Source organism: Eurosta solidaginis, chromosome 1, assembly GCF_040869045.1.
Source record: "Eurosta solidaginis isolate ZX-2024a chromosome 1, ASM4086904v1, whole genome shotgun sequence".
Taxonomy (NCBI): Eukaryota; Metazoa; Arthropoda; class Insecta; order Diptera; family Tephritidae; genus Eurosta; species Eurosta solidaginis.
Genome location: NC_090319.1, coordinates 123060004 through 123086661, shown reverse-complemented (window position 1 = coordinate 123086661; position 26658 = coordinate 123060004). Strand labels below are relative to the sequence as shown.

At 38.3% G+C, this 26658-nt stretch overlaps 2 protein-coding genes and 1 long non-coding RNA gene across 5 annotated transcripts; 2 read left to right on the top strand and 1 right to left on the bottom strand.

Moving 5' to 3' along the window:
• The first annotated feature begins 1915 nt into the window (after window positions 1-1915).
• Window positions 1916-15460, top strand: LOC137236800 (uncharacterized). Of its 3 annotated transcripts, none has more exons than XM_067759799.1 (3): window positions 1916-3039; window positions 12107-12384; window positions 12440-14132. In XM_067759799.1, exons 2-3 carry the CDS (start codon window positions 12126-12128, stop codon window positions 12739-12741), a joined length of 561 nt encoding a protein of 186 aa, XP_067615900.1. In that variant the 5' UTR covers window positions 1916-3039; window positions 12107-12125; the 3' UTR covers window positions 12742-14132. The 3 variants fall into 3 exon arrangements, 2 of the variants coding, with proteins under 2 accessions (XP_067615900.1, XP_067615899.1); XR_010948644.1 differs by lacking the exon at window positions 1916-3039 and adding an exon at window positions 15216-15460 and having other exon boundaries at window positions 11462-12384; window positions 12440-12856; XM_067759798.1 differs by lacking the exon at window positions 1916-3039 and having other exon boundaries at window positions 11462-12384.
• Window positions 15461-16565: 1105 nt separating this feature from the next.
• LOC137236802 (uncharacterized) lies at window positions 16566-16968 on the top strand. The gene is made up of 2 exons (XR_010948645.1): window positions 16566-16783; window positions 16847-16968. It is a non-coding gene; the product is annotated as an uncharacterized lncRNA (long non-coding RNA).
• Window positions 16969-20673: 3705 nt separating this feature from the next.
• On the bottom strand, window positions 20674-24493 carry LOC137236799 (uncharacterized). The gene is made up of 3 exons (XM_067759797.1): window positions 23772-24493; window positions 23554-23713; window positions 20674-23321 (listed from the first exon to the last, which is right to left on the bottom strand). The coding sequence occupies exons 1-3, from the start codon at window positions 23905-23907 to the stop codon at window positions 22805-22807; spliced, it is 813 nt and encodes a 270-aa protein (XP_067615898.1). The 5' UTR covers window positions 23908-24493; the 3' UTR covers window positions 20674-22804.
• Window positions 24494-26658: the final 2165 nt, after the last annotated feature.

Sequence of the window (26658 nt, the reverse complement as noted above, 5' to 3'; positions counted from 1 at the left end):
CAGCAGTGAACAACTGGAATGCTGAAGATAAAGTTGTGCCACTGTTCGTAGCTGTGAAACAAACTATTCCAGAGTGCGAACGGAACAGTTATGAAGCATTGACGGCCGCTGTCGAGAGACGTTATGGAAGCGAGAACAGGAAACAGATATATCAAATAGAATTTCAAAATCGTTACCAGTACCAATCCCAATAGTTCCAACAATGTGGGTGGCCGTAAACACAGAGCTGATGGAGATGAGCAAATCTCCAAATCTACTCAGTCGTTAAACTAAAGCGAGTTAGCCGCAAGGGGCGACAGCTGGCTCCCTCAATTGAATGCCCCATAATCTCTATCTCGCAAAGAAGAAGGCCGAACAATCTTACTGTCGGAGGAAATTTGGATGGAAAGGAAAGTTTACTGACTGTAGATATGGGTGCATCTCATTCCATCATTCGAGCGGATTTAGTCAACAAGAAGATAAGACCATTGCATGGAGCAAGATAGCGTACAGCCACTGGAGAAGACACCACGGTTCTAGGAGAAGTAGCATGTGAAGTCGCAATTGGGAACGTCACGGTAGTACACAATTTTATAGTGGCAGAGATTGTTGATGAAATCATATTTAGAGTGGACTTCTTAATCGACCAAGGCATCAAATTGACATTGGAGACGCGAGGCCGATACGTCAAGCTCCTCGTAAATTTCCACTGGCGAAGCGGGAAGTTGTGAGTCAAATCGTACAAGAAATGAGCAACAAAGAAGGATGGGAAAATGAGGTTTTGCGTGGACTACCGCAAGTTGAACGACGTCAGGAAAAAGGATAGCTACGCATTGCCGAGAATTGACGACACTCTGGACTCGCTATCTGGTACGAAATGGTTTTCCACGCTGGACTTGAAAAGCGGCTACTGGCCCATAGTCTCCATGAGCTTACAAGAAAAAATAAAGCTTTTGAATGGAAGAAGGAGCAAGAAGTGGCTTTCCAAACATTGAAGGAGTGGTTGTGCACTGCCCCAATGTTAGCATATCCGATTCCAGGAGCAACATTTATGCTAGACACAGATGCGAGTGGATATGCTATAGGAGGCGTTATATCACAACTGGTCGATGGACAGAAGGTAGTTGCATATTACAGCAGTTCGATTGGAAAACCAGAGAGGAACTACTGCGTTACGCGGAGAGAGCTGTTGGCATTGGTAGAGTGCATTCAACATTTCCACAAATACCTCTACGGCCGGCGAGTCCGTGTCAGGACAGATCACGCAGCGTTAAAATGGCTTCTGCAGTTCCGTAATGCGGAAGGACAATTGGCACGGTGGATCGAGCGATTACAAAGCTATGACTTTTCCATTTAGCATCGAAAAGGTAGTACCCATGGAAGTGCCGATGCAATGTCACGAAGAACATGTAGTTTGGAATGCAAGCACTGTTCAAAGGCCGAGGCTAAAGAAGACATTATAGATGTCCGGCTAATGACTATAACGTGTACGGATGAATGGGACAAGGAACAACTAAGAAAGTGTCAGCTAGAAGATACAGATCTGTCACATGTTATGCAAGGGCTCGAACGAAACGAAGGACCAAGCAGAGAGGAGATGTCATCAGAGAGTCCCATTGCGAAGTCATATTGGGCACAGTGGAACAGTTTAGAATTGATATCCGGTTGCCTTCATCGAGTATGGGAGAGTGAGGATGGTCAATGCAAGAAGAAACTGATAGTTGTTCCCAGAAAGAGGATTCCTGACGTGGTCAGCGAGCTGCATAATGGTCCAAGCGGAGGTCATCTTGGAATCACCAAGACGCTCGAGAAGATTAAACAGAGATTATATTGGGTTGGTTGCCGTCAGTCGGTCACTGAGTGGATTGCGAACTTCCAGGTTTGCAGCAGAGCGAAAGGGCCCAAAACCCGAAGTCATAGCCAGATGAAGCAATATAACTCGGGTGCGCCATTTGAAAGGATCGCTATGGATGTCGCCGGTCCATTTCCTACTAGCAACGGCGGAAACAAATATGTACTGGTAGTTATGGATTATTTCAGCAAATGGCCAGAGGTATACCCGATCCCAAATCAAGAAGCGGAAAGGTAGCATAAGTGTTTGTAAACAATTGGGTTGCAAGGTATGGTGTACCAATGGAGTCACATTCTGACCAAGGCAGGAATTTCGAATCAGCTGTGTTCCAGGAAATGTGTAAATCATTGTGCATTCGAAAAACACGGACAACTGCATTGCATCCTCAGTCCGATGGTATGGTGGAACGTTTCAATAGAACATTGGAGGAGCATTTAAGGAAAGTATTAGACAAGTACCATAAGGAGTGAAATACACACATATCATTATTCTTAATGGCTTACCGATCGGCAGTGCATGAGACAACAGGCCGAACTCCCGGAAAGGTAATTTTGGGCAATGCCTTCGACTGCCAGCTGATTTGAAGTTTGGGATAGATGCCGATGCGGAGAGAAATGTCAAGAAATCCACTGGCGTCTTGGAAGAAGAGCTGAGAGAGATACACGATCTGGTAAGGCTACGAGTAAAGATTATGAGCGACAAGTTGAAAGCCACATGCGATAAAGCAATTCATTCGGAAGGCTTTCCGGAAGGAGATTTGGTGCTGTTATACAACGCACAACGAAAAAAAGGTTTGTCCCCGAAATTGCAGGCCCATACAAAGTTGTAAAACGGATCAACGATGTAGTGTACCGCATACAAACCATTGGCAAGCCACAAACCAAAATGAAAGTGGTTCATTTGGAAAGGCTGGCAGCGTTTAGATCGAGAGATTTGTTTGATCGGGACGATCAGACTTAGGTGGACCAATATTAGCAACACTAAGGGATACTATCATCTCTAAGCCAATACCAAGCAGTGACTTGTATGCACATCAACAAATCAATCATTATAACTACGCATATGTCCATACAAGCAGCGGAGAGAAAACGCACAAACACATGCATATATCTGAGATACTCCCAAAAGTAGGCAATCATCTGTGGAAGTATCACTCACTTATACACGCGCATATGAGAAGCTAGAACGTGCATCTGTAGTTATAGCTGGTAAACAAATAGTAAATTCTAGAAACGCCTAGAATATGCAAACGAGGAAATCAAAGAGTATAAAAGCAACACCAGCTGAGGCATGGCAATCAGTTTGATTTAAGCACGCTATCTTTCGCGAAGTAGAAGTGTTATTAGTCTAATAATGACCATTTTGCATTATTAAATATTGAAGTTATTTATTCAACAGTTTAGTGATTCGAACGTTAGCAGGAGGTTGCAAATAAGCAGAATTACACTAAATTCGTTACAATACCATAAATATGAAGCAAATTTTGAGTAATTTTAGGTACAATGATTATATCCAAATATTGGATATTTAAAAAATTTCAGTGTACATAGTTTAGAATACTAAGCATTTTATAGGAGTATTTTTATGATGTATATTGGGATGATTTTCCGTCATCCCTTGTAAATTTTGGTTTCGAAACAAACCGGTTTCGGCACTGTGCCATCGTCAGTGTCGATTTTCGTTCTGATCTGTTGGTGTCGTTTGTCCTGTATTTATAGTTCGTAGGTACATGAACAGGTATTGTCAAAATTGATGCTTGTGTATATTTAGTTATGTGTATGTGCTCATTCAGAACAGAGGGTGGGTCTTACTGATCGATCTGTGTGGCAGACGGAGGCAGGTAAAAGTCCGTGATTTTAGTCGTTTGACCTTCTTTGTTGGTTTTGTTGTTTTGGTGCGTTAATTGTTTTGTGTTTGTCTGTTGTACCTGTGTGATTACTTTGCTTCTTGTACACAAGTTTTAAAAAAGGCTCGAATATTGTGTCAGAAATTGTGTTTACCTGTTCGTTTATTATTCTACCGTCGAATGTTTTCTGTTTGTAGATTTCCATGTTTTCCAGAACGTTGATACGTCGGCCTTTTGCTTGTATGTGAAGAACCCTAACTGCTTTATTGATGTTTGCTGGGGAACATTCATTTTCGACCATGTGATTCGTGAAGTGAGACTCTGGTATAATGTTTGGATTCCGTGTTTTTTTCTTGTAATCTCTAATGTGCTCTCTGAATCTCGTTTTTATTTGCCGTCCTGTTTGTCCTATGTAACTATGTTGGCATCCACAGGTAAGCTTGTATACTTTTAGTTTTCGCCCTAGATTGTTCGATGTTTTGAACGCTGTGTTAATGTTGCATTTTTTAAAGAAGTTTGCCAATTTATATGTTGCCTTTCCAGTGTATGTCATAGTCGTCCAGGTGTTATTATTTTCCTTTTCATTATTTCTTTTTGTTTCTCCATGCGTCCTTGTGAGCTTATCTATTAGTGCTTTTTTATATTCGTTGTATGCTGCAATGTTATATATGACATCAAGCTCTCTCTTATATGCCTCTTGTGTAAGAGGTGTTCTTTCAAGTCTATGTACCAAACTGGCGAAAATCCTTGGACTGAACCCTCCTAGAGGGTGCCGGCTGGTAATAGTCACTACAGAAACCCCGTTAGGTGAGTGCTAGCTAAGTTCAGTAATCAGTGCCATTAGTGCCTTAGCTCCTTAATAGCTCTGGCACATGGAAGTCGCTCCTGAACGTGGTCTTAAGGTGGGGGCCGGACCAATGGTGTTATGCGTTGCCGTGCCCATGGTCAGCCTGGCTAGGGGCCCCCTCAGAGAGCCCAGTCGTTAATGGAGCCCTCTGGGAACCAGGCAACACCCAGTTGTAATTTTGGCTTTACCACAGGTATAGCGGATCTCTGCCTGGGGTGGACGAACCCGTTCTCCGCGAATCATGGGTCTAAGAAATGGATGTTTTTAAGAACAAAAATAAGAATAATTGTAACGAGGCAGGAACTCGCAAAAAGCCGGAAGGGGTAACACCCATCAATCTGGGAGCTCGTGCGATGCAGGGATCCTCTACCAGGCGCGGCGCGGCTATTGCGGGTGGTGCGTAAAGGCTTCAGGCGGCGCCGGAGTTTTGCACATCGGCCATTGCTTCCTCTAGGGGAGCTTGGGGGGGCAACGACTGGACCTGCTGCCTCTGCTAATAACCCTCTCGGTAGGCACCTCGCTACCAGGGGAGCTGCTAGCAGGGGTGTGCAGCCCGCCCGCTTGCCTCCGGCTACGCCGAGGGCGTACACCCAAAGGAAGGATAGGCCACCTCCCTCACGGATGCGCAGTAGGCATAGGCAGGTGGCTATACGCATCCTGAAGAGGTTGGCAAACGCCCCAACCTGTTCTCCGTGGCGTTGCCTGGGGACGTTGAGGAGTTACGGGCAGAAATTGAGTGGGCGAAAACCATCGTCCCTGATTTTAAGAAGTCTGCTCCGGTGAAAGAACAGATTTCCGGTAAGCGCAATCGTTCGATGGAGATTGCGCAAAATGCTCCTAAGAGGCTTAGGGTCAAAGGCCCCTCCTTCGCAGAGGTTGTTAAAAGTAGCATCCTTGTGGGGGTATTTGAATCTAATCCTGAGAAGGAGCAGATCTTTAAAGAGAAATGGGACTGGACAAGGACCGCAATGGGCAGTTTTTCAGTCGCCTTGGTAAGGTAGAGAGGGAGACCTCCACCTGGGTGGTTGGTACCAGGGGCAAGTCAAGTTGGTGGCCTGCGATGACCAGAGGTGAGCCTACTTGTACAAAAAGGCGGTGGATAGGTTGGGTGAGTTCTACCCTGGTGCTATGCTCAGGGCTGTCAACTTCAAGGACATCCCATCTAGGCCGAGAGCTGGGGTCTGGATTCCATCCAAACCGGATGATCCGGAGGAAGTCGTTGACGCCATAAGGACCTTCAACCCAGAGCTACCTTGCTCTAGTTGGAGAGTCCTTAAGCTGGAGCATAGCACCAGGGCGACGCGTCAGGCGATACTACTCAACAAGGAGTCACTGCTTTTTTGGAGCGCGCGGAAGGCGCAATTAAATTCGGGTTCAACACCGTGAAGATTAAGGTTTACTCGAACGACATGAAGGCGGCCTATGATCCGGCGCTGAAAATAGAAGCAGAAAAAGCGGAGAGCGAGGAGGAGGAGGACGCAGAACCAAACACGGTCAGTCCGACGGATGACACGTTGGGCGGGAACGCGACTTCGATCTCCTCGCTAACGCCGGACAGGCTTAGTGGGGCATAAGATATGCGGGCTGAAAGCGGCAGAACTGACGTTGGTGAGTGGTGCCACACACGGGAAACCGAGAGCTTGCATCTTGGTAAGATCTGAACTAAATTTTCTTTTTCTACCCCAGTTTAGCGACGAGGATGCTACAACTATGACGTTGACGTTCAGTGGTACTGATGTTACACTGGCGTCCTTTTACTTTCCTCACGAGGAGTCGCCTCCGACTGAGCTAGCCAGCAAGATAGCTCTGGATGCGAAGGGGCCACTACTACTAGTGGGAGATGCCAATGCGCACCACGAAGCGTTGAGCAGTGGAGATACGAACGAAAGGGTCGAGTCACTCTTTGATTTTTTATTTATCATAACTTTAAGATTTGTAATAGGGGTTCGGCACCCACGTTTGTTACTAAGAGCAGACAGGAAGTTCTGGACGTCACCCTGATCTCGGGCAGCGGGGAAACTATGATAGAAAATTGGATGGTGCTTGATGACCACTCTTTTTCGCATCATTTGTCCGCTTCAACCTTGGTGGGGTGGCGGTCAAAACTGTCTAGCATAGGAACCTTAAAAACGCCAATTGGCGTTTCTACAGTGAGGAACTTCAAAAGAGGCTCTCAGGATCTAGTGTTCATATTCCCCAGAGCTCTGAAGAGCTGGATAATATAGTTCACTTGTATACGAAGGATTGCGGGGAGGCTCTTTTTTTTAGGGGTAAAACCAAACCACCATGGTGGAACGCGGACCTAGACAATCTACGCAAGGTTTGTCGGAAAGCATTCAATCTTGCTAAAGCCTTCAGGGAGGCTGAAAAATGGGATGCATACAAAATGATGCTCGGGGATTATAGAAACTGTTAAGGTCGTCGAAGAGGACCTCCTGGCAGAAGTTTTGTAGCGAAATGGAGACGGTGCCCTAGGAATGCAGGCTCAGAAAGGTGCTCCAAAAAGTGTCCCTGGATGCCTACAACGATCTGAATGGACATGGACGGATTCGGCAGAGAGCCTGCTCCTGAGTACGCACTTTCCAGGCGCTAGTGATGAAGAAATGAACTGGAGGGAAACTCATACTGGCGAACCGTTTGAGGGGAAGTTCATTACTATGGGTAAAGTTAAATGGGCTATAATGCCGTTAGCCCTTCAAAGCACCAGGGCAGGATGGATTGGCCCCGGCACAACTCCAGCAAACAATGGAGCTGAATTCTTTGTGGTTGTATAAAATTTTCAAAGGAGTTTGTGCTCTTACCCATATTCCACAGGGTTGGAACGATTCAAGGGTCACCTTTATACCAAAAGCTGGAAGGACTTGTCACGTGATCCCTAAAGACTTTAGACCGATTTGTCTGACATCCTTCCAGCTGAAGACACTCGAGAGATAAATGGACTCTACACTAAGGTAGTGCTTGGATGGAAAGTTATCGACATCCCAGCATGCGTACATGAAAGGGAAGTCTACGGAAACGGCCTTGCATGCGGTCGTCTCCCAGATCGAGAAATCCTTGGCGCATAAGGACTTCACACTCATAACTTTTCCCGACATTGAGGGAGCTTTCAACAACGTTACGCCCTCTGCGATAACTGATGCACTAATCGGCTTGGGGGCCGATTCGGGGCTAGTGAAACTCGTTCAGCAGTTACTGCTGCGAAGAAAGGTTAATGCCGACCTCGCAGGCTTCACGGTGGTCAAACACATACGGCGAGGCACCCCGCAGGGGTGGGGGGTACTTTCTCCACTTCTATGGGTTGCCACACTTAATGAGTTATTGGTTCTTCTTGAGAAGGACGGTTGCGGCAAGGTAATCGCATATGCAGATGACCTCGCGTTGTTAGTTAGCGGGAAGTTTCCGCAGACACTATGCGATCCAATGCAAACGAAGCTTAGACTGGTGGAGAACTGGACCAGGAGTAAAGTTCTATCGGTCAATTCAGCCAAAACAGAACTGGTTCTGTTCACTAGGAAATATAAGATACCTGCGTTACAGCTGCCTGTGCTAGCGGGCACTACCCTGACGCTGAGGGACTCTGCCAAATACCTAGGAGTAATTTTGGATAGGAAACTATCCTGGAGGGAAAACACTCAGGAGCGTGTGAAAAAAGCAACGGTGGCACTGTACAGCTGTAGGGATGCTGTTGCGCGAAGATGGGGACTATCACCGGATATTACCCTATGGCTCTACACTGCTTTGGTTAGACCAATCCTTTTATACGGGGCATTGGTCTGGTGGACGAACCTAGATACTAAATCAAACCTACGGGCATTCCAGAAGGTACAAAGAAGTACTGTAGTCTGCGAGGGGGTGCACTGCGCACCACCCCTGCGGAGGCGCTGGACACTCTTTTTAATGTGTTGCCAATTGATATAATGGCCAAGCAATGTGCGGCCTTTTCTGCTCTGCGACTGCGAGAGTTATCCGGCTGGAGAGAAAATGTGGATCACCATGCAGCCATCCTTAAGAATCTGGATTCGCCTTCGTCGGACTATTGCGCTCCGACTGCATTTTTCGATATGAAGTACGAGGTTATCCCGGATAGGGATTATTGGTCGAAGGAGCAGCCGGACCTGAGCGATAGGCTGCAGATTTATACTGACGGCCCCAAGCTGGATAAAAGGGTAGGCAGCGGGCTCTTTGCGCCTCAACTAGGGTGGAATCTATCCTTTAGCCTACCTGATCATTACAGCGTCTTTCAAACGGAGTCCGTCGATCACCTGAGAAATGCTGTTCACGGCTATAACCAGATTTGTATTTACTCTGACAGCCAGACTGCACTAAAGCGCTTGGATCGGTCTCATGTAAGTCCAGGACAGTAGAGAAGTACCGCAAACCTCTCAACGAGATCGCTGAGCAAACTTCCCTTAGTCTGGTATGGGTGCCTGGACACTCGGATGTACCGGGCAATGAGATGGCTGACGAACTTGCAAGAGGGGCGTAAATGCAATGGTGCTCGCACCGGTGGCCACTCTAACCTAACCTAAACTATGTAGCAAATGCCTTAATGTTGCATTTTTATGGTGTTGGGGGTGATTTGAGATATTATGTATTATTGTGTCGGTGGCCGTTGGCTTTCTATATATGTCATAGTTAAATCTTTGGCAATTTTATCAATATTTATCGTGAGGTATAGATAGTTGATTCCCCCGTCTTTTTTGGTTTCCATTGTAAATTTTATATTTCCGTGCTGCTTGTTGAGGTACTCTAGTACAAGCTCTTCGTTATTAGTAGTTAAAATGTATAGGGCGCGAATTAAACTTCCTTAACCCTAAAGCCATAGTCGTAACCCTACCCATATCCATAACCATCTCCAATGTGATTGATTAATGGTGCCTTAACCTAAAAATCGTGAAAATTTCATAAAAATGAAGAAAACGCAAAAAATTACAAACATATTCCACAAAAAATAAGTCTCTTAAGCTGTAAACACAATGCCGAGCGACGACGATATACGCCGCGTCGGGCGATGACATTTTTCAAATTAACGCTCAGATATTTCGTCCAGTTAAACACAATAGACAGCGGCGGCGATATTTTCTGAAATTTTCTGTCATTTCTTCAATGGAAAATAATTTCTTATATTAGTGACCATTTCTTGTGGGAAATGAATTCAATTTGAAGTCAGCATTAGCAGTATATACAAAAAATGAATAACAGAGGGCGTTTGTTGAAAATTTTTAAAATTATAAACATCATTTTTGTAATGGTGAGTATATATCGCGAGGTGTGCCAGCAGTTGAAGCGGCGATGGTGGGTGCGGCCAGTTAATCGTACAAGGAAGAATCTGAGCTTCCACGAAACTTCCTTCGCACAGTTGAAACTCTCAGATGAAGAACATTTCTTCAAGGCAACACGTATGAATGTTGCAAAGTTTAATGCGCTACTGAATTTGTTACGAGAGCGACTTCAACGTTTTTCCATAAGAGAACCAATAAGTGAAGAAATCCGTTTGGGTATCACTTTGATGTAAGTAGTTTTATAAACTACATATCTGTGTAAAAATGGAGTTTCAACAGGTTCTTGGCACAAGGCTGTAATCCACAGTATTTAGCTTGGTCATATAAATTGGGTGTTTCTACAGTTAGGAAAATAATCAGCCCTATTCTGCATTTCGACTTGGATTGGAATTTTTTCGATTTGGCAATTTTGGTATTCTGTGTTCCAATCTCTTTCGATCCAACTTCGAATCGTTCGATTTTGTGTATTCTGCATTTCGATCGTAGTTCCGTTTTTCTAAGTTGCAAATTAGTTGGCGGAAAAATATTTTCTTTTTAGTTTTTTATTAATTTATAACAGAATTTTAGCAAAAATGTAAGTAAAACTTTTTGAGAAACGTAAAAGGCTTGATGATGATTGTTTTTTATATGTTTCCAGGCCAAAAACAACATGTCGATGTCGAAGTCCCTGGACGTATTTGCTCCGCAAAAGTATCTAACACATACTTGAAAGCATCCTTATTAAGTCGAAAATTTTTTGTAACCTAAATAAGAAACTAAGTCATTAAACTTTACCACTTTTATGTTAAATTTCTTGCAATTCGTCACTCATCTCAAATGGATTACACAAGTCTCGCAATATTTGCCTTTCGATTCTCGCCTGGCCATTTTCGTATGCGTTGCTTTCCAACTCAACAAATAATGCCGCGGCTGTTGATTCCATTATAATAGACAGCTATAATTTGTGTCTGTTGTTGTTGCTGTTGTAGCGATAAGGTTGCTCCCCGAAGGCTTTGGGGAGTGTTATCGATGTAATGGTCCTTTGTCGGATACAGATCCAGTACGCTCCGGTACCACCATTAAGGTGCTAGCCCGACCATCTCGGGAACGATTTATGTGGCCACATTAAACCTTCAGGTCATCCTCTCCCTCCCCACCCCCAAGTTCCATGAGGAGCTTGGGGTCGCCAGAGCCTCGTCTGTTAGTGAAACAGGAGTGGCCGCGGATAGATAAGGTTGACAATTGGGTTTGGAGAAGCTGTATATTGCGCTGGCAACCTGAATAGTTGCGTTACACAGCCCCTTGAATCTGGAATTTTAGTCGCCTTTTACGACAGGCATACCTACCGCGGGAATATTCTGACCCCCTAACCCGCTGGGGTATTTATGTCTGTTCGTTGGGTCCAGTTATATGCCAAAGCAAGCTGCCGGAGTAGAGGAAGTTGAAGCGAAAACGTAAACAATCCTTGCGGAAAGAACAAATAAATCTTCATAGAGTATTTTAGGCCACTGCAATGAAACTAGCATCCATAAAATTCAGAAAATGTCAGCTATATTCGTGCAGGAATCCGTTTTAACAAAACTTGGTGGCCACGGCAGGGAATTGGCCAAAAGAACGACAAAAACACATTTACAATTATGAAAGCACTTCACTCAAAAAAATATAACCCTGCGGCAATATATTCTATTCCTTTTTTTGTACAAAATGGCTTGGATAATAAAATATAAACGTTTTTGAGTGTTTTTTACAAATTTTCTTTAATTTATTTTGTTCCAATGTTCACACATTCCGTACAAACAGCTGCTTTCGAAAACTCATTTGCTCTTCCTCTTCTCGTTACGATTCCGTCGTAATGCAGAATACCAAACTTCGATTTGAGCGGAGCGTAGAACGGGAACGTAATCGAAATGCAGAATAAGGGTGAATATACGAGACATGCGATGCAATTTGGCATGGACTACGCGAAATTTACCTTGCCCAACCAAATCAAACCGAATTGAAAAACATTGCAGACAGGTTTGCTCCAATTGAAGTATGGTATTCAGTAACTATATATACTCATATGAGCCGTTTATTTTGAAAGTGGCATAAGTCATTTCATGTCGTTTAGGTTCAGTGATAATTTGTTTGTATCTCTCCTCGCCTCCAGTTTGTTAGAGTCCAATATCCAAAAGATGCAATTCTTATTATTATTTTATAATTGTAGAACCATCTATATATGCATTCGTTCAAAAATAACAATGCATTTACGACCATGAGTTGGAAATGACTTATGCCACTTTCAAAATAAACGGCTCATATATTATTTATATTTTGGACAGGTTCTATGGAAAAACTGGAATGCCACATTGTCTCGGCGCGGTGGACGGCAAACATGTGAAAGTAGTTTGCCCCAAACGTAGTGGTTCACTCTTTTTTAATTACAAAAAGACATTCAGTGTAGTTCTGATGGCAATATGCGATGATAGCTATACGTTTTCATTTGTAGACGTTGGTGCGTTGGGAAGCCAAAGCGATGGGGGAATTTTGGCACGAAGCGTATTTGGTAACATGATTCTAAGAAACGACCTGGAAATTCCTCCTCCATATAACCTTCCAGGTAAAATGTTTATAACAGATAAGGTTTCAGTTAATTGATGCCATATTTCAAATAGGTACGGACCAAATATTTCCATATTTTTTCGTCGGTGACAGCGCATTTCCTCTGAAGCCTAATCTCATGCGCCCTTACCCTGGTCGAAATTTGTCACCCGCCAAACGAAATTATAACAAAAGGTTATCCTCCGTACGAGTGCACATTGAAAACACCTTTGGTATATTAGCAACTAGATGGAGAGTTCTTCATACAACGATTCACGTTGCTCCAGAAAATGTGGACAAAATTGTTTTAGCAACTATAGTCTTGCACAATTATTTAATGCTTGACAGTAGTAGTGGAAACTTTCAACAAGAATGACATCTATTCGAATTGCTCATTCCAATCGATCAACAAATGAAGCATTTAGTTTGAGAGAGGAACTAGCGGAATACTTACTAGAAAGGCCAATGCGATCTCTGTGAAATCCGCAAACGTACCTTAAAATACCAATGCGGACATATGTAGCTACGTTTTTTATTTTACCAAATTTTATAATATTAAAAGTGAAGCTTTAAAATATACGGTAAACTAGGGTTGGAAAAATTTAAGTGCAGTAAAATGTCCTCTTATCCTACAGCTTTTGTATTAAGTTTGAATGAGCTGTCTCTCTTTTTACAAAACTTGTTTTCGTCTTTTTACTGATATGTTTTAGAGTTCCACTCTCACTTAGTCCTTATACAAATCTCCTATTTGTTGCCACCTGTCGATATGTACCAATTATTGGACTTCACTGCCAACGGGAGCTAAAAAATAATAATATTAGCGTTTTCGGAGGGTGCCACCTACTTCTCAAGAGGGCCTGAATGGCTAATAAAATTCTTATAATTGGAAATTTGTACGGAAAATCCTTTATTAACTAATCGAGTGACTATTCAAAGCTATATTTTTCCACATAAGGTGTCATTTGGTGCTTTTTCCGAAATAATATTTAGCCTTGTTATGTACCCAGCCAATAAACGGTTTTCCTCAATTTAGAAAGAAACACACACATTGTAATTTATTATAAGTATTTATTTACGTTGCTATATTAGCCTTTAAATTTTGTAGAGATAATGTTAAATAATTATCTTTTATTTGTATTGAGGTTACTCATAGATCGTCGATGTTTTGCAAAACCGTCCAATTCGCAAAAGTGAGATTTGATAACCCATAGCTCCAGACATCTAACTCGATCCAAAAAAACATTAATTTGATATCTGAGTACTAATTGTTTAAAATAACGGTTAAATTAAGTTTTTATTTCAAAATTGAATATAAGCTCTTTTTGTTAAAATAAGCGAGTTAGGGGAAAACCCGCAGGCATATTGAAATTCACATGAACTAAATGCTATTAGGTATTTAGAAAAAGGATTACTTTATTATCATAACAAAAACCTCAAAAGAAAAAAGTGGTCTGTAATAAGTTTCACTGCTCCCCTGTTAAGTTTCAGTTCCGCGAGAGAGGCGGAATTGCAATTGGTCGATAGGTGATTTTGCAAAGGCATCGACTAGATACATCTGCTAGTAATAACAGCAAGAATAGTTTGCACATTTTAACACATATTTTTTTATTTTATATCCATTGATTAAAAAAAAATTTATGAATTATATAACGAAAACTATGTCTATGAAAAATCGAAAACTTTCAAATATGCTTGAAAATTCGATATGTTTTTAAAATTCTTAATGAAACTTTCCAAATGGTTTTGAAAATTTTGGGAAAATTTAGTATGCAGTATAATTCATTTTATCATTCAGTCATTCAAAATGTAATATTTAGTATGAAATATGTTAACTTAAATGTTTTTAAAAATGTCTATAAAAATTTCCAAATATATATTGAAAATTTAGTATGCAGCATAATTCATTATATCATTCAATCATTCAAAATGTAATATTTTTAGTATGTAATAAGTTAATTTAAATAAATATTCTGTATTAACAGCAGCAAACAGAAAAATAGCAGTGGCAATCAAATTAAATTCGCCAATTAAATCCCTTTTTTTCGATATTTGAAGAAAAACTTCAATGAATTTTGTTGCTAAAACTATGCAAACCATTCGCAAAAAAGTTTACGAAAAATTCGAAAATTCGAGAGAATTTTACAAAAATTTCAAAGCTTTTATTAGGGTTCTCTGAATTTCTTTAAGTATGCAGCCTTGTAGTGCAATCAATTTTAGTCTAACAAAGTTATAGGTCTCTCGAAGGGTGTTTTAGATTTTTCTCTATACAAAACCTGAAACAATTACTTTTTTATATCCAAATGCGTGTCGGGAAAAAAGTTTCGAAAATCAATCCGAATTCTAAGAGACCTATAATTTTGTTAGACTAAAATTGATAGGACTAGAAGGCTGCATACTCAAAGAGATTCAGAGAACTCTAATAAAAGCTTTGAAATTTTTGTAAAATTCTCTCGAATTTTCGAATTTTTCGTAAACTTTTTTGCGAATGGTTTGCATAGTTTTAGCAACAAAATTCATTGAAGCTTTTTCTTCAAATATCGAAAAAAAAGAATTTAATTGGCGCTGCTGTATGTCTTTACAATACACACACACACATTTACCATCAAGTAGTAAAATTTCATTACTCGAAGTAACATAAAACTGTCAATTAATACGTCCAGTTTTGATTTGCATCTACTTTTATGACAAAAATGAATTTTTTTCTCACAAAGGTCTATTGTAGCTGCTTACATAATTCAGCCATCTTACTTTAGCGCAGTAAATTCGCTCCATGCAAGTTTAGCAAAATATGTCTAATTAATTTCCAAGCTTATATTTTAATCTATGCAACTATTCATAATTTTTGTACAGGAGCTGTTATCCCTCAGAAAAATTATGGCATACTTCCAAACTAGCAAAGCAATAGCGAAAGTTACAAACGTTTCAGGATTTCCCTGATAAAACGCCCCAAAGTCCTAGATCGGCAATACATACAAACACAAAATACATTTTTATCATAAAAGCACCCATGTACAAATTAGAAGTTTTGTAGTATTTTTTGATAAGTTACGTAATTGTTTTATGAAACGAAATAAAACCTGAACTACGAATAATAATATTACTATGGGTTAACTGCGTGAGCAAAAGTGTATGTGTATTAATAAAAAGTTTATAGGTTTGTTTAAAGGCTTAACTAGTATAGTCTCTGAGTTGAATTACTTGAAAATTGTGCATCTAGCAAAAGAGAAAGATGTATATTTAGGTGCTATCAAGTTTTAAATAAAATTTCAATGTTTTACACAAATTTGAACTATAGAATATACGTTATTCAATACCGATAGGTTATTAAATTGCATACTTCAACGCTCGAATTTGGTCTCCATTCTCTGTATAAAGGCAACATATGACCCAAAATGGCATACAGTGCCGTTGGGAATAATTGGTATACATAAATATCGTTAGCTTAATTAACAAAGGCCCTAACCAACAGACTTTTTGATACTGCATTTTTCGCAGACTTTGGTATATATTAAAATACGCCCTGACAAAAAGTTTAAAGGGTTAGAACCATAGCCACATTTGAAATGCCATACTGTGTTTTGTGAACGCGAAAATAAAATGTGATTCGCTACTCGTACAAATTTCAAATATGTTGGTTAGGTCTTTGTGCATTAAGCTAACGATATGTCTGTAATGAGAGGTAAGCAGTCGCAACTCCACTTTTAGTCCAAATGGAATTAGTACCATTTTTCAATTTTATTATGGCTTCTTGACCTTCTGGCAAAAGATCTTAGCTCAGATATTGTTGGTTGCCTACACTTCGAACTTTACGATGTATTGCCATTGTCATTGTCATTGAGGTACTTGTTTTTCTCATTTCTCAAAATATATTTTTTGGACTTACGACTGTTTACCCATCAGCTAAAGACGTGAAATTATTGAACACATAAACATTCATAAACTAAAGCAACAACTTTCCTTTCAATATTGCGCACATTATTCTGTGATAAGTTGGCACTGGAAATTGTTTTCGCCAAGCTTTTTTCCATAAGAGAACCAATAAGTGAAGAAATCCGTTTGGGTATCACTTTGATGTAAGTAGTTTTATAAACTACATATCTGTGTAAAAATGGAGTTTCAACAGGTTCTTGGCACAAGGCTGTAATCCACAGTATTTAGCTTGGTCATATAAATTGGGTGTTTCTACAGTTAGGAAAATAATCAGCCCTATTCTGCATTTCGACTTGGATTGGAATTTTTTCGATTTGGCAATTTTGGTATTCTGTGTTCCAATCTCTTTCGATCCAACTTCGAATCGTTCGATTTTGTGTATTCTGCATTTCGATCGTAGTTCCGTTTTTCTAAGTTGCAAATTAGTTGGCGGAAAAATATTTTCTTTTTAGTTTTTTATTAATTTATAACAGAATTTTAGCAAAAATGTAAGTAAAACTTTTTGAGAAACGTAAAAGGCTTGATGATGATTGTTTTTTATATGTTTCCAGGCCAAAAACAACATGTCGATGTCGAAGTCCCTGGACGTATTTGCTCCGCAAAAGTATCTAACACATACTTGAAAGCATCCTTATTAAGTCGAAAATTTTTTGTAACCTAAATAAGAAACTAAGTCATTAAACTTTACCACTTTTATGTTAAATTTCTTGCAATTCGTCACTCATCTCAAATGGATTACACAAGTCTCGCAATATTTGCCTTTCGATTCTCGCCTGGCCATTTTCGTATGCGTTGCTTTCCAACTCAACAAATAATGCCGCGGCTGTTGATTCCATTATAATAGACAGCTATAATTTGTGTCTGTTGTTGTTGCTGTTGTAGCGATAAGGTTGCTCCCCGAAGGCTTTGGGGAGTGTTATCGATGTAATGGTCGTTTGTCGGATACAGATCCAGTACGCTCCGGTACCACCATTAAGGTGCTAGCCCGACCATCTCGGGAACGATTTATGTGGCCACATTAAACCTTCAGGTCATCCTCTCCCTCCCCACCCCCAAGTTCCATGAGGAGCTTGGGGTCGCCAGAGCCTCGTCTGTTAGTGAAACAGGAGTGGCCGCGGATAGATAAGGTTGACAATTGGGTTTGGAGAAGCTGTATATTGCGCTGGCAACCTGAATAGTTGCGTTACACAGCCCCTTGAATCTGGAATTTTAGTCGCCTTTTACGACAGGCATACCTACCGCGGGAATATTCTGACCCCCTAACCCGCTGGGGTATTTATGTCTGTTCGTTGGGTCCAGTTATATGCCAAAGCAAGCTGCCGGAGTAGAGGAAGTTGAAGCGAAAACGTAAACAATCCTTGCGGAAAGAACAAATAAATCTTCATAGAGTATTTTAGGCCACTGCAATGAAACTAGCATCCATAAAATTCAGAAAATGTCAGCTATATTCGTGCAGGAATCCGTTTTAACAAAACTTGGTGGCCACGGCAGGGAATTGGCCAAAAGAACGACAAAAACACATTTACAATTATGAAAGCACTTCACTCAAAAAAATATAACCCTGCGGCAATATATTCTATTCCTTTTTTTGTACAAAATGGCTTGGATAATAAAATATAAACGTTTTTGAGTGTTTTTTACAAATTTTCTTTAATTTATTTTGTTCCAATGTTCACACATTCCGTACAAACAGCTGCTTTCGAAAACTCATTTGCTCTTCCTCTTCTCGTTACGATTCCGTCGTAATGCAGAATACCAAACTTCGATTTGAGCGGAGCGTAGAACGGGAACGTAATCGAAATGCAGAATAAGGGTGAATATACGAGACATGCGATGCAATTTGGCATGGACTACGCGAAATTTACCTTGCCCAACCAAATCAAACCGAATTGAAAAACATTGCAGACAGGTTTGCTCCAATTGAAGTATGGTATTCAGTAACTATATATACTCATATGAGCCGTTTATTTTGAAAGTGGCATAAGTCATTTCATGTCGTTTAGGTTCAGTGATAATTTGTTTGTATCTCTCCTCGCCTCCAGTTTGTTAGAGTCCAATATCCAAAAGATGCAATTCTTATTATTATTTTATAATTGTAGAACCATCTATATATGCATTCGTTCAAAAATAACAATGCATTTACGACCATGAGTTGGAAATGACTTATGCCACTTTCAAAATAAACGGCTCATATATTATTTATATTTTGGACAGGTTCTATGGAAAAACTGGAATGCCACATTGTCTCGGCGCGGTGGACGGCAAACATATGAAAGTAGTTTGCCCCAAACGTAGTGGTTCACTCTTTTTTAATTACAAAAAGACATTCAGTGTAGTTCTGATGGCAATATGCGATGATAGCTATACGTTTTCATTTGTAGACGTTGGTGCGTTGGGAAGCCAAAGCGATGGGGGAATTTTGGCACGAAGCGTATTTGGTAACATGATTCTAAGAAACGACCTGGAAATTCCTCCTCCATATAACCTTCCAGGTAAAATGTTTATAACAGATAAGGTTTCAGTTAATTGATGCCATATTTCAAATAGGTACGGACCAAATATTTCCATATTTTTTCGTCGGTGACAGCGCATTTCCTCTGAAGCCTAATCTCATGCGCCCTTACCCTGGTCGAAATTTGTCACCCGCCAAACGAAATTATAACAAAAGGTTATCCTCCGTACGAGTGCACATTGAAAACACCTTTGGTATATTAGCAACTAGATGGAGAGTTCTTCATACAACGATTCACGTTGCTCCAGAAAATGTGGACAAAATTGTTTTAGCAACTATAGTCTTGCACAATTATTTAATGCTTGACAGTAGTAGTGGAAACTTTCAACAAGAATGACATCTATTCGAATTGCTCATTCCAATCGATCAACAAATGAAGCATTTAGTTTGAGAGAGGAACTAGCGGAATACTTACTAGAAAGGCCAATGCGATCTCTGTGAAATCCGCAAACGTACCTTAAAATACCAATGCGGACATATGTAGCTACGTTTTTTATTTTACCAAATTTTATAATATTAAAAGTGAAGCTTTAAAATATACGGTAAACTAGGGTTGGAAAAATTTAAGTGCAGTAAAATGTCCTCTTATCCTACAGCTTTTGTATTAAGTTTGAATGAGCTGTCTCTCTTTTTACAAAACTTGTTTTCGTCTTTTTACTGATATGTTTTAGAGTTCCACTCTCACTTAGTCCTTATACAAATCTCCTATTTGTTGCCACCTGTCGATATGTACCAATTATTGGACTTCACTGCCAACGGGAGCTAAAAAATAATAATATTAGCGTTTTCGGAGGGTGCCACCTACTTCTCAAGAGGGCCTGAATGGCTAATAAAATTCTTATAATTGGAAATTTGTACGGAAAATCCTTTATTAACTAATCGAGTGACTATTCAAAGCTATATTTTTCCACATAAGGTGTCATTTGGTGCTTTTTCCGAAATAATATTTAGCCTTGTTATGTACCCAGCCAATAAACGGTTTTCCTCAATTTAGAAAGAAACACACACATTGTAATTTATTATAAGTATTTATTTACGTTGCTATATTAGCCTTTAAATTTTGTAGAGATAATGTTAAATAATTATCTTTTATTTGTATTGAGGTTACTCATAGATCGTCGATGTTTTGCAAAACCGTCCAATTCGCAAAAGTGAGATTTGATAACCCATAGCTCCAGACATCTAACTCGATCCAAAAAAACATTAATTTGATATCTGAGTACTAATTGTTTAAAATAACGGTTAAATTAAGTTTTTATTTCAAAATTGAATATAAGCTCTTTTTGTTAAAATAAGCGAGTTAGGGGAAAACCCGCAGGCATATTGAAATTCACATGAACTAAATGCTATTAGGTATTTAGAAAAAGGATTACTTTATTATCATAACAAAAACCTCAAAAGAAAAAAGTGGTCTGTAATAAGTTTCACTGCTCCCCTGTTAAGTTTCAGTTCCGCGAGAGAGGCGGAATTGCAATTGGTCGATAGGTGATTTTGCAAAGGCATCGACTAGATACATCTGCTAGTAATAACAGCAAGAATAGTTTGCACATTTTAACACATATTTTTTTATTTTATATCCATTGATTAAAAAAAAATTTATGAATTATATAACGAAAACTATGTCTATGAAAAATCGAAAACTTTCAAATATGCTTGAAAATTCGATATGTTTTTAAAATTCTTAATGAAACTTTCCAAATGGTTTTGAAAATTTTGGGAAAATTTAGTATGCAGTATAATTCATTTTATCATTCAATCATTGAAAATGTAATATTTAGTATGAAATATGTTAATTTAAATGTTTTTAAAAATCTCTATAAAAATTTCCAAATATATATTGAAAATTTAGTATGCAGTATAATTCATTTTATCATTCAGTCATTCAAAATGTAATATTTAGTATGAAATATGTTAACTTAAATGTTTTTAAAAATGTCTATAAAAATTTCCAAATATATATTGAAAATTTAGTATGCAGCATAATTCATTATATCATTCAATCATTCAAAATGTAATATTTTTAGTATGTAATAAGTTAATTTAAATAAATATTCTGTATTAACAGCAGCAAACAGAAAAATAGCAGTGGCAATCAAATTAAATTCGCCAATTAAATCCCTTTTTTTCGATATTTGAAGAAAAACTTCAATGAATTTTGTTGCTAAAACTATGCAAACCATTCGCAAAAAAGTTTACGAAAAATTCGAAAATTCGAGAGAATTTTACAAAAATTTCAAAGCTTTTATTAGGGTTCTCTGAATTTCTTTAAGTATGCAGCCTTGTAGTGCAATCAATTTTAGTCTAACAAAGTTATAGGTCTCTCGAAGGGTGTTTTAGATTTTTCTCTATACAAAACCTGAAACAATTACTTTTTTATATCCAAATGCGTGTCGGGAAAAAAGTTTCGAAAATCAATCCGAATTCTAAGAGACCTATAATTTTGTTAGACTAAAATTGATAGGACTAGAAGGCTGCATACTCAAAGAGATTCAGAGAACTCTAATAAAAGCTTTGAAATTTTTGTAAAATTCTCTCGAATTTTCGAATTTTTCGTAAACTTTTTTGCGAATGGTTTGCATAGTTTTAGCAACAAAATTCATTGAAGCGTTTTCTTCAAATATCGAAAAAAAAGAATTTAATTGGCGCTGCTGTATGTCTTTACAATACACACACACACATTTACCATCAAGTAGTAAAATTTCATTACTCGAAGTAACATAAAACTGTCAATTAATACGTCCAGTTTTGATTTGCATCTACTTTTATGACAAAAATGAATTTTTTTCTCACAAAGGTCTATTGTAGCTGCTTACATAATTCAGCCATCTTACTTTAGCGCAGTAAATTCGCTCCATGCAAGTTTAGCAAAATATGTCTAATTAATTTCCAAGCTTATATTTTAATCTATGCAACTATTCATAATTTTTGTACAGGAGCTGTTATCCCTCAGAAAAATTATGGCATACTTCCAAACTAGCAAAGCAATAGCGAAAGTTACAAACGTTTCAGGATTTCCCTGATAAAACGCCCCAAAGTCCTAGATCGGCAATACATACAAACACAAAATACATTTTTATCATAAAAGCACCCATGTACAAATTAGAAGTTTTGTAGTATTTTTTGATAAGTTACGTAATTGTTTTATGAAACGAAATAAAACCTGAACTACGAATAATAATATTACTATGGGTTAACTGCGTGAGCAAAAGTGTATGTGTATTAATAAAAAGTTTATAGGTTTGTTTAAAGGCTTAACTAGTATAGTCTCTGAGTTGAATTACTTGAAAATTGTGCATCTAGCAAAAGAGAAAGATGTATATTTAGGTGCTATCAAGTTTTAAATAAAATTTCAATGTTTTACACAAATTTGAACTATAGAATATACGTTATTCAATACCGATAGGTTATTAAATTGCATACTTCAACGCTCGAATTTGGTCTCCATTCTCTGTATAAAGGCAACATATGACCCAAAATGGCATACAGTGCCGTTGGGAATAATTGGTATACATAAATATCGTTAGCTTAATTAACAAAGGCCCTAACCAACAGACTTTTTGATACTGCATTTTTCGCAGACTTTGGTATATATTAAAATACGCCCTGACAAAAAGTTTAAAGGGTTAGAACCATAGCCACATTTGAAATGCCATACTGTGTTTTGTGAACGCGAAAATAAAATGTGATTCGCTACTCGTACAAATTTCAAATATGTTGGTTAGGTCTTTGTGCATTAAGCTAACGATATGTCTGTAATGAGAGGTAAGCAGTCGCAACTCCACTTTTAGTCCAAATGGAATTAGTACCATTTTTCAATTTTATTATGGCTTCTTGACCTTCTGGCAAAAGATCTTAGCTCAGATATTGTTGGTTGCCTACACTTCGAACTTTACGATGTATTGCCATTGTCATTGTCATTGAGGTACTTGTTTTTCTCATTTCTCAAAATATATTTTTTGGACTTACGACTGTTTACCCATCAGCTAAAGACGTGAAATTATTGAACACATAAACATTCATAAACTAAAGCAACAACTTTCCTTTCAATATTGCGCACATTATTCTGTGATAAGTTGGCACTGGAAATTGTTTTCGCCAAGCTTTCAAACAAAAGCGATTTTGTATCCCGTATTTTTTCTTGCTCAAGGGCACAAGCTATCTCTTGGATTGTTTTTGCCCATTCTTTTAGCACCTCCTTGAAAACTGAAGTAACTTCGGCATCTGCTTGCTTTTTTGACTTCCGGTTCTTATTCTGAGCGACATAGCTTCTAGCTGCTTTATCATTTGAAGGTTTGGAATTCTCGTCAACTAACTGTGGTTCGTATACTATATACGGTTCGAAAGTAGCATCCATAATTGCATTTGGAGAATTGGAACAATCTGTCGAATTTTCGCTTATTTGCGATTCGTATACAATAAGTGGTTCACGATTTGAAGAGTTTGAGCAATCTGTTGACTTTTCATATACATCAGTATGTTCGTTAATCATGCCAGGATCACAATTTCCAACAGTTCTAAAAAGAAAAAAATATATGATTGATAATCTAATCTAATCTATTTTCTATTATATACATTACATTCACGATCACACTAATATGTAATATAGAGTATCACTGTACCAAATATTGTGGTAATTCTAACGCATCTTTTGATACCACTCCTGGAATTTTTAGACGTGTAGTAATTGCGAAATGTAATGAAAACCACTCAAACCAATCGCAGCAATATACCTAACCCTGTATTTACTTTCTTGAATCAGGATAGTCGTCTAAAAACTGCATTGCATTCATGTATTTCCAACTTTTTGTAGCACTTCCTGCGGCGCTCCCGGAAGGAGATAGCGCACAGCGCTTACGCCTTTTATAAGTGTCTCGCAGACTTTTCCACTTTTTACGACATGTTTCTCCTAAAAAGGATACTTAAACATATGAGAAGAACCCACATCCAAACATATAAATACTTACCATCCAAGTTCAATGCTATGCCAATATTTTCAAATATCGACTGCTTTTTATTTAAATTTTTATAATCTGAAGAACCAAGATTATATAAACAATCGTTTTCCTTAACTTTTTCTATGATATATTCACTTATATCCATTTTAATCGCGAATTTTTCTCAATTTTCAATTTGCATACCAAATTTTCACAAAATAATTTTACACAAACAGCTGATTTGACTATACTAAGGGTGACCATATGAAAGGACAAAGGAAGAGAGAAGAAGGAACTAATGACTTCACACAAAGAACTCACTGAAAAACTTTATTATAATCATGCAAATTAATTTATTCTAATCCAGAGTTTGGAAATGTATGTTTGTGCTTTTTAAAGAACGAGATAAATGTATTTTTAGTTTAAATTTAATGTGAGCGTTGAAGCAAAAAATAATTATGGTCACCTTTGGCATAAATTGTCGTCATCGCCCGGCGGCGACGATAGAATTAAATCTATCGTCGCAAAATGACGTCACGTAAATTCCGCTCTTGGCGTTCATTGTGTTCACCTTCATGTTGTTATGGGGATTCTATTTTTGACAACGCGATGTTCGTCGCGTTTATTTCGCGGCGTCAGAGCATTGTGTTTCAAGCTTTAGTCACAACGTATCCAAAAAAAATAAATAAATAAAAACAAAAACCAATTGGTTGGCTATGGTATGGTTATGGCGTTAGCGTTATGGTATGGCACCATTTATCGATTACATTGATTTCCATAAGGTAGGTTCGATCAGCTGTTTTATCTGGTTATGGTTTTATGGTTATATGCCACCATTAATTGGCCCTTATATTATGTCATCCACGTATCTAGCATAAAATGACACGCCTAATCTAGACTTCAGTTCCTGTGTGTACTTTTCTTCCAAATTTTGCATGAACACTTCAATAAGAATGGCTGATGTGGGGCTTCCCATTCCAAAACCGTTTGTTTGTCTATATATTTTATTGTTGAATTGAAAATAGTTTTGACGTAAAGTGGTTCTTAGCATATTTGTGATTTGCATACTTTTCACATTGTTTTTTGTATTATGAACTATTGTTGAGCTAACTATGTCCCAATGTCTCCGATAGTGGTATTGATGTGTATAAATCTTTTATGTCAAAATATACCAATTTGCTGTTCTTTGTTAGTTGTATGGTCTCAAGTTTCTCTATTAGTTCTGTTGTATTAGCTATTGCATATTCGTTCCTTGGCTTCAGAGTATCTTTTAATATCGTTTTTAAATATTTGGACAGTTTGTAACATGGTGCCGATTTAAAATTAATGATGGGCCTCATTTGAGTTTCCGGCTTGTGGATTTTTGGTAGCGCAATTAGTGGAGGAGCCGAAGGGTTCATTTGGACCAATCTATGTGCCATGTTAGAATCTACTATATTTGTTGCATTTTTTATAGCAGCTTTGATTTGTTTTTAGTACTCATTCGTGGGATCCTCTCTTATTCCACGACATTGCATTTCCTCTATGAGTTCTTCGGATTTGGCTATATATTCCTCTTTTCCGATTAGCACAGTGGTGTTTCCTTTGTCCGATTTCGTTGTGACAATATTGTTTTTCCTTAGTTTATGTCGTAGATTATTTATTTATGAATATTTTTATTGGAAGTAAAGCAGAAATGTTTTGAAAGCGATAATTTTACAAATGCTCAACGTTGATCTGATATAAACGTTTTGTGTCAAATTATTCTCGTAACTAGACAAATCTGATCAAAATTCCAATACTACACAGTTGACACTTTTAAGACTTCTCAGTGGTTAATCTGGGGACTGTGGCTAGATTCAATAAATGTGAGAAATGTACATTTTCCTCGAACACAAATTATATGGAAAAGTGTACATTTCAAAACTCGCAATTACTGAATCTAGGCCATAGATGGGAAAATTTAAGTGCGAGGGTGCATTGGTAAACGGAAGGGTAAGAGTTAAATAAAAAAAAAAAAACAAAAAAAAAGGAACACCCAGCTATTGGAAACATTTTTTTCTTAACTTTTAGGACTGAATTTATGATAAATTGATACAACCGAGCTCTGGAGAAATTTATTTTAAAAATAAGATTTTGTTTGTGTCAATAAAACAGAACTAGTTTGGCCTGTGGCACGGGTTTTCCTATAAGGTTTTTTGTTAAAATGAAAGTGTAGGACATTGTGTGATATTTACCACAACCTGAAATTAAAGATTTTAAACGAATCCGAGACATTTGTGAATTTTGTGAAAAATTGTTATATTTTTTTCGATCAATTTTGGTCCCAAATGAAAACATGGTGTGGCAACCGTGACGTCCACCATATCGTAAAAATACAGGTATATAATCAATTAAACAAATTAATCTCAACAACTGCATCAGAAATTATCAAAATTTTTACCGATAAGCATTACAACAAGATAACAACAAGAAATACTTATGTGAACGGCAATAGTACACAATATTGTCTTGAGCATAGAAATTCATCATGAGTTCGTTATACATCTTTATAAACCTAAAAGTTTTCTACAACCCTAAGAATAATCTTTAAAATTTATAAACGTTGACAACTGCATATGAGATTATAAACCTTTATGCCGATATACATTGAAAACATGGGACTGGTCATCTCGTGACCTTACCAACACATTTCTAAGTTTTTCTAAACGTAACAGAGGTGTTAAACATAGATAACGTTTTCAGCGGCCATTCGATCTTGGTGACCATTCCCCGTCCTGTTTCTTTTTTTTCCTTGGACTATGTTTTCCTTTGCTAGGACTTTCCTCAACCGTGCTGTTTCGCTGGAGCACTTTTTGTCCGTACAGAAATATTTCCATAGGACTCTCTTCGCCCATTCTCAAGAGTCGACGCCCCTTTACTGTGTTGGAGACTATCT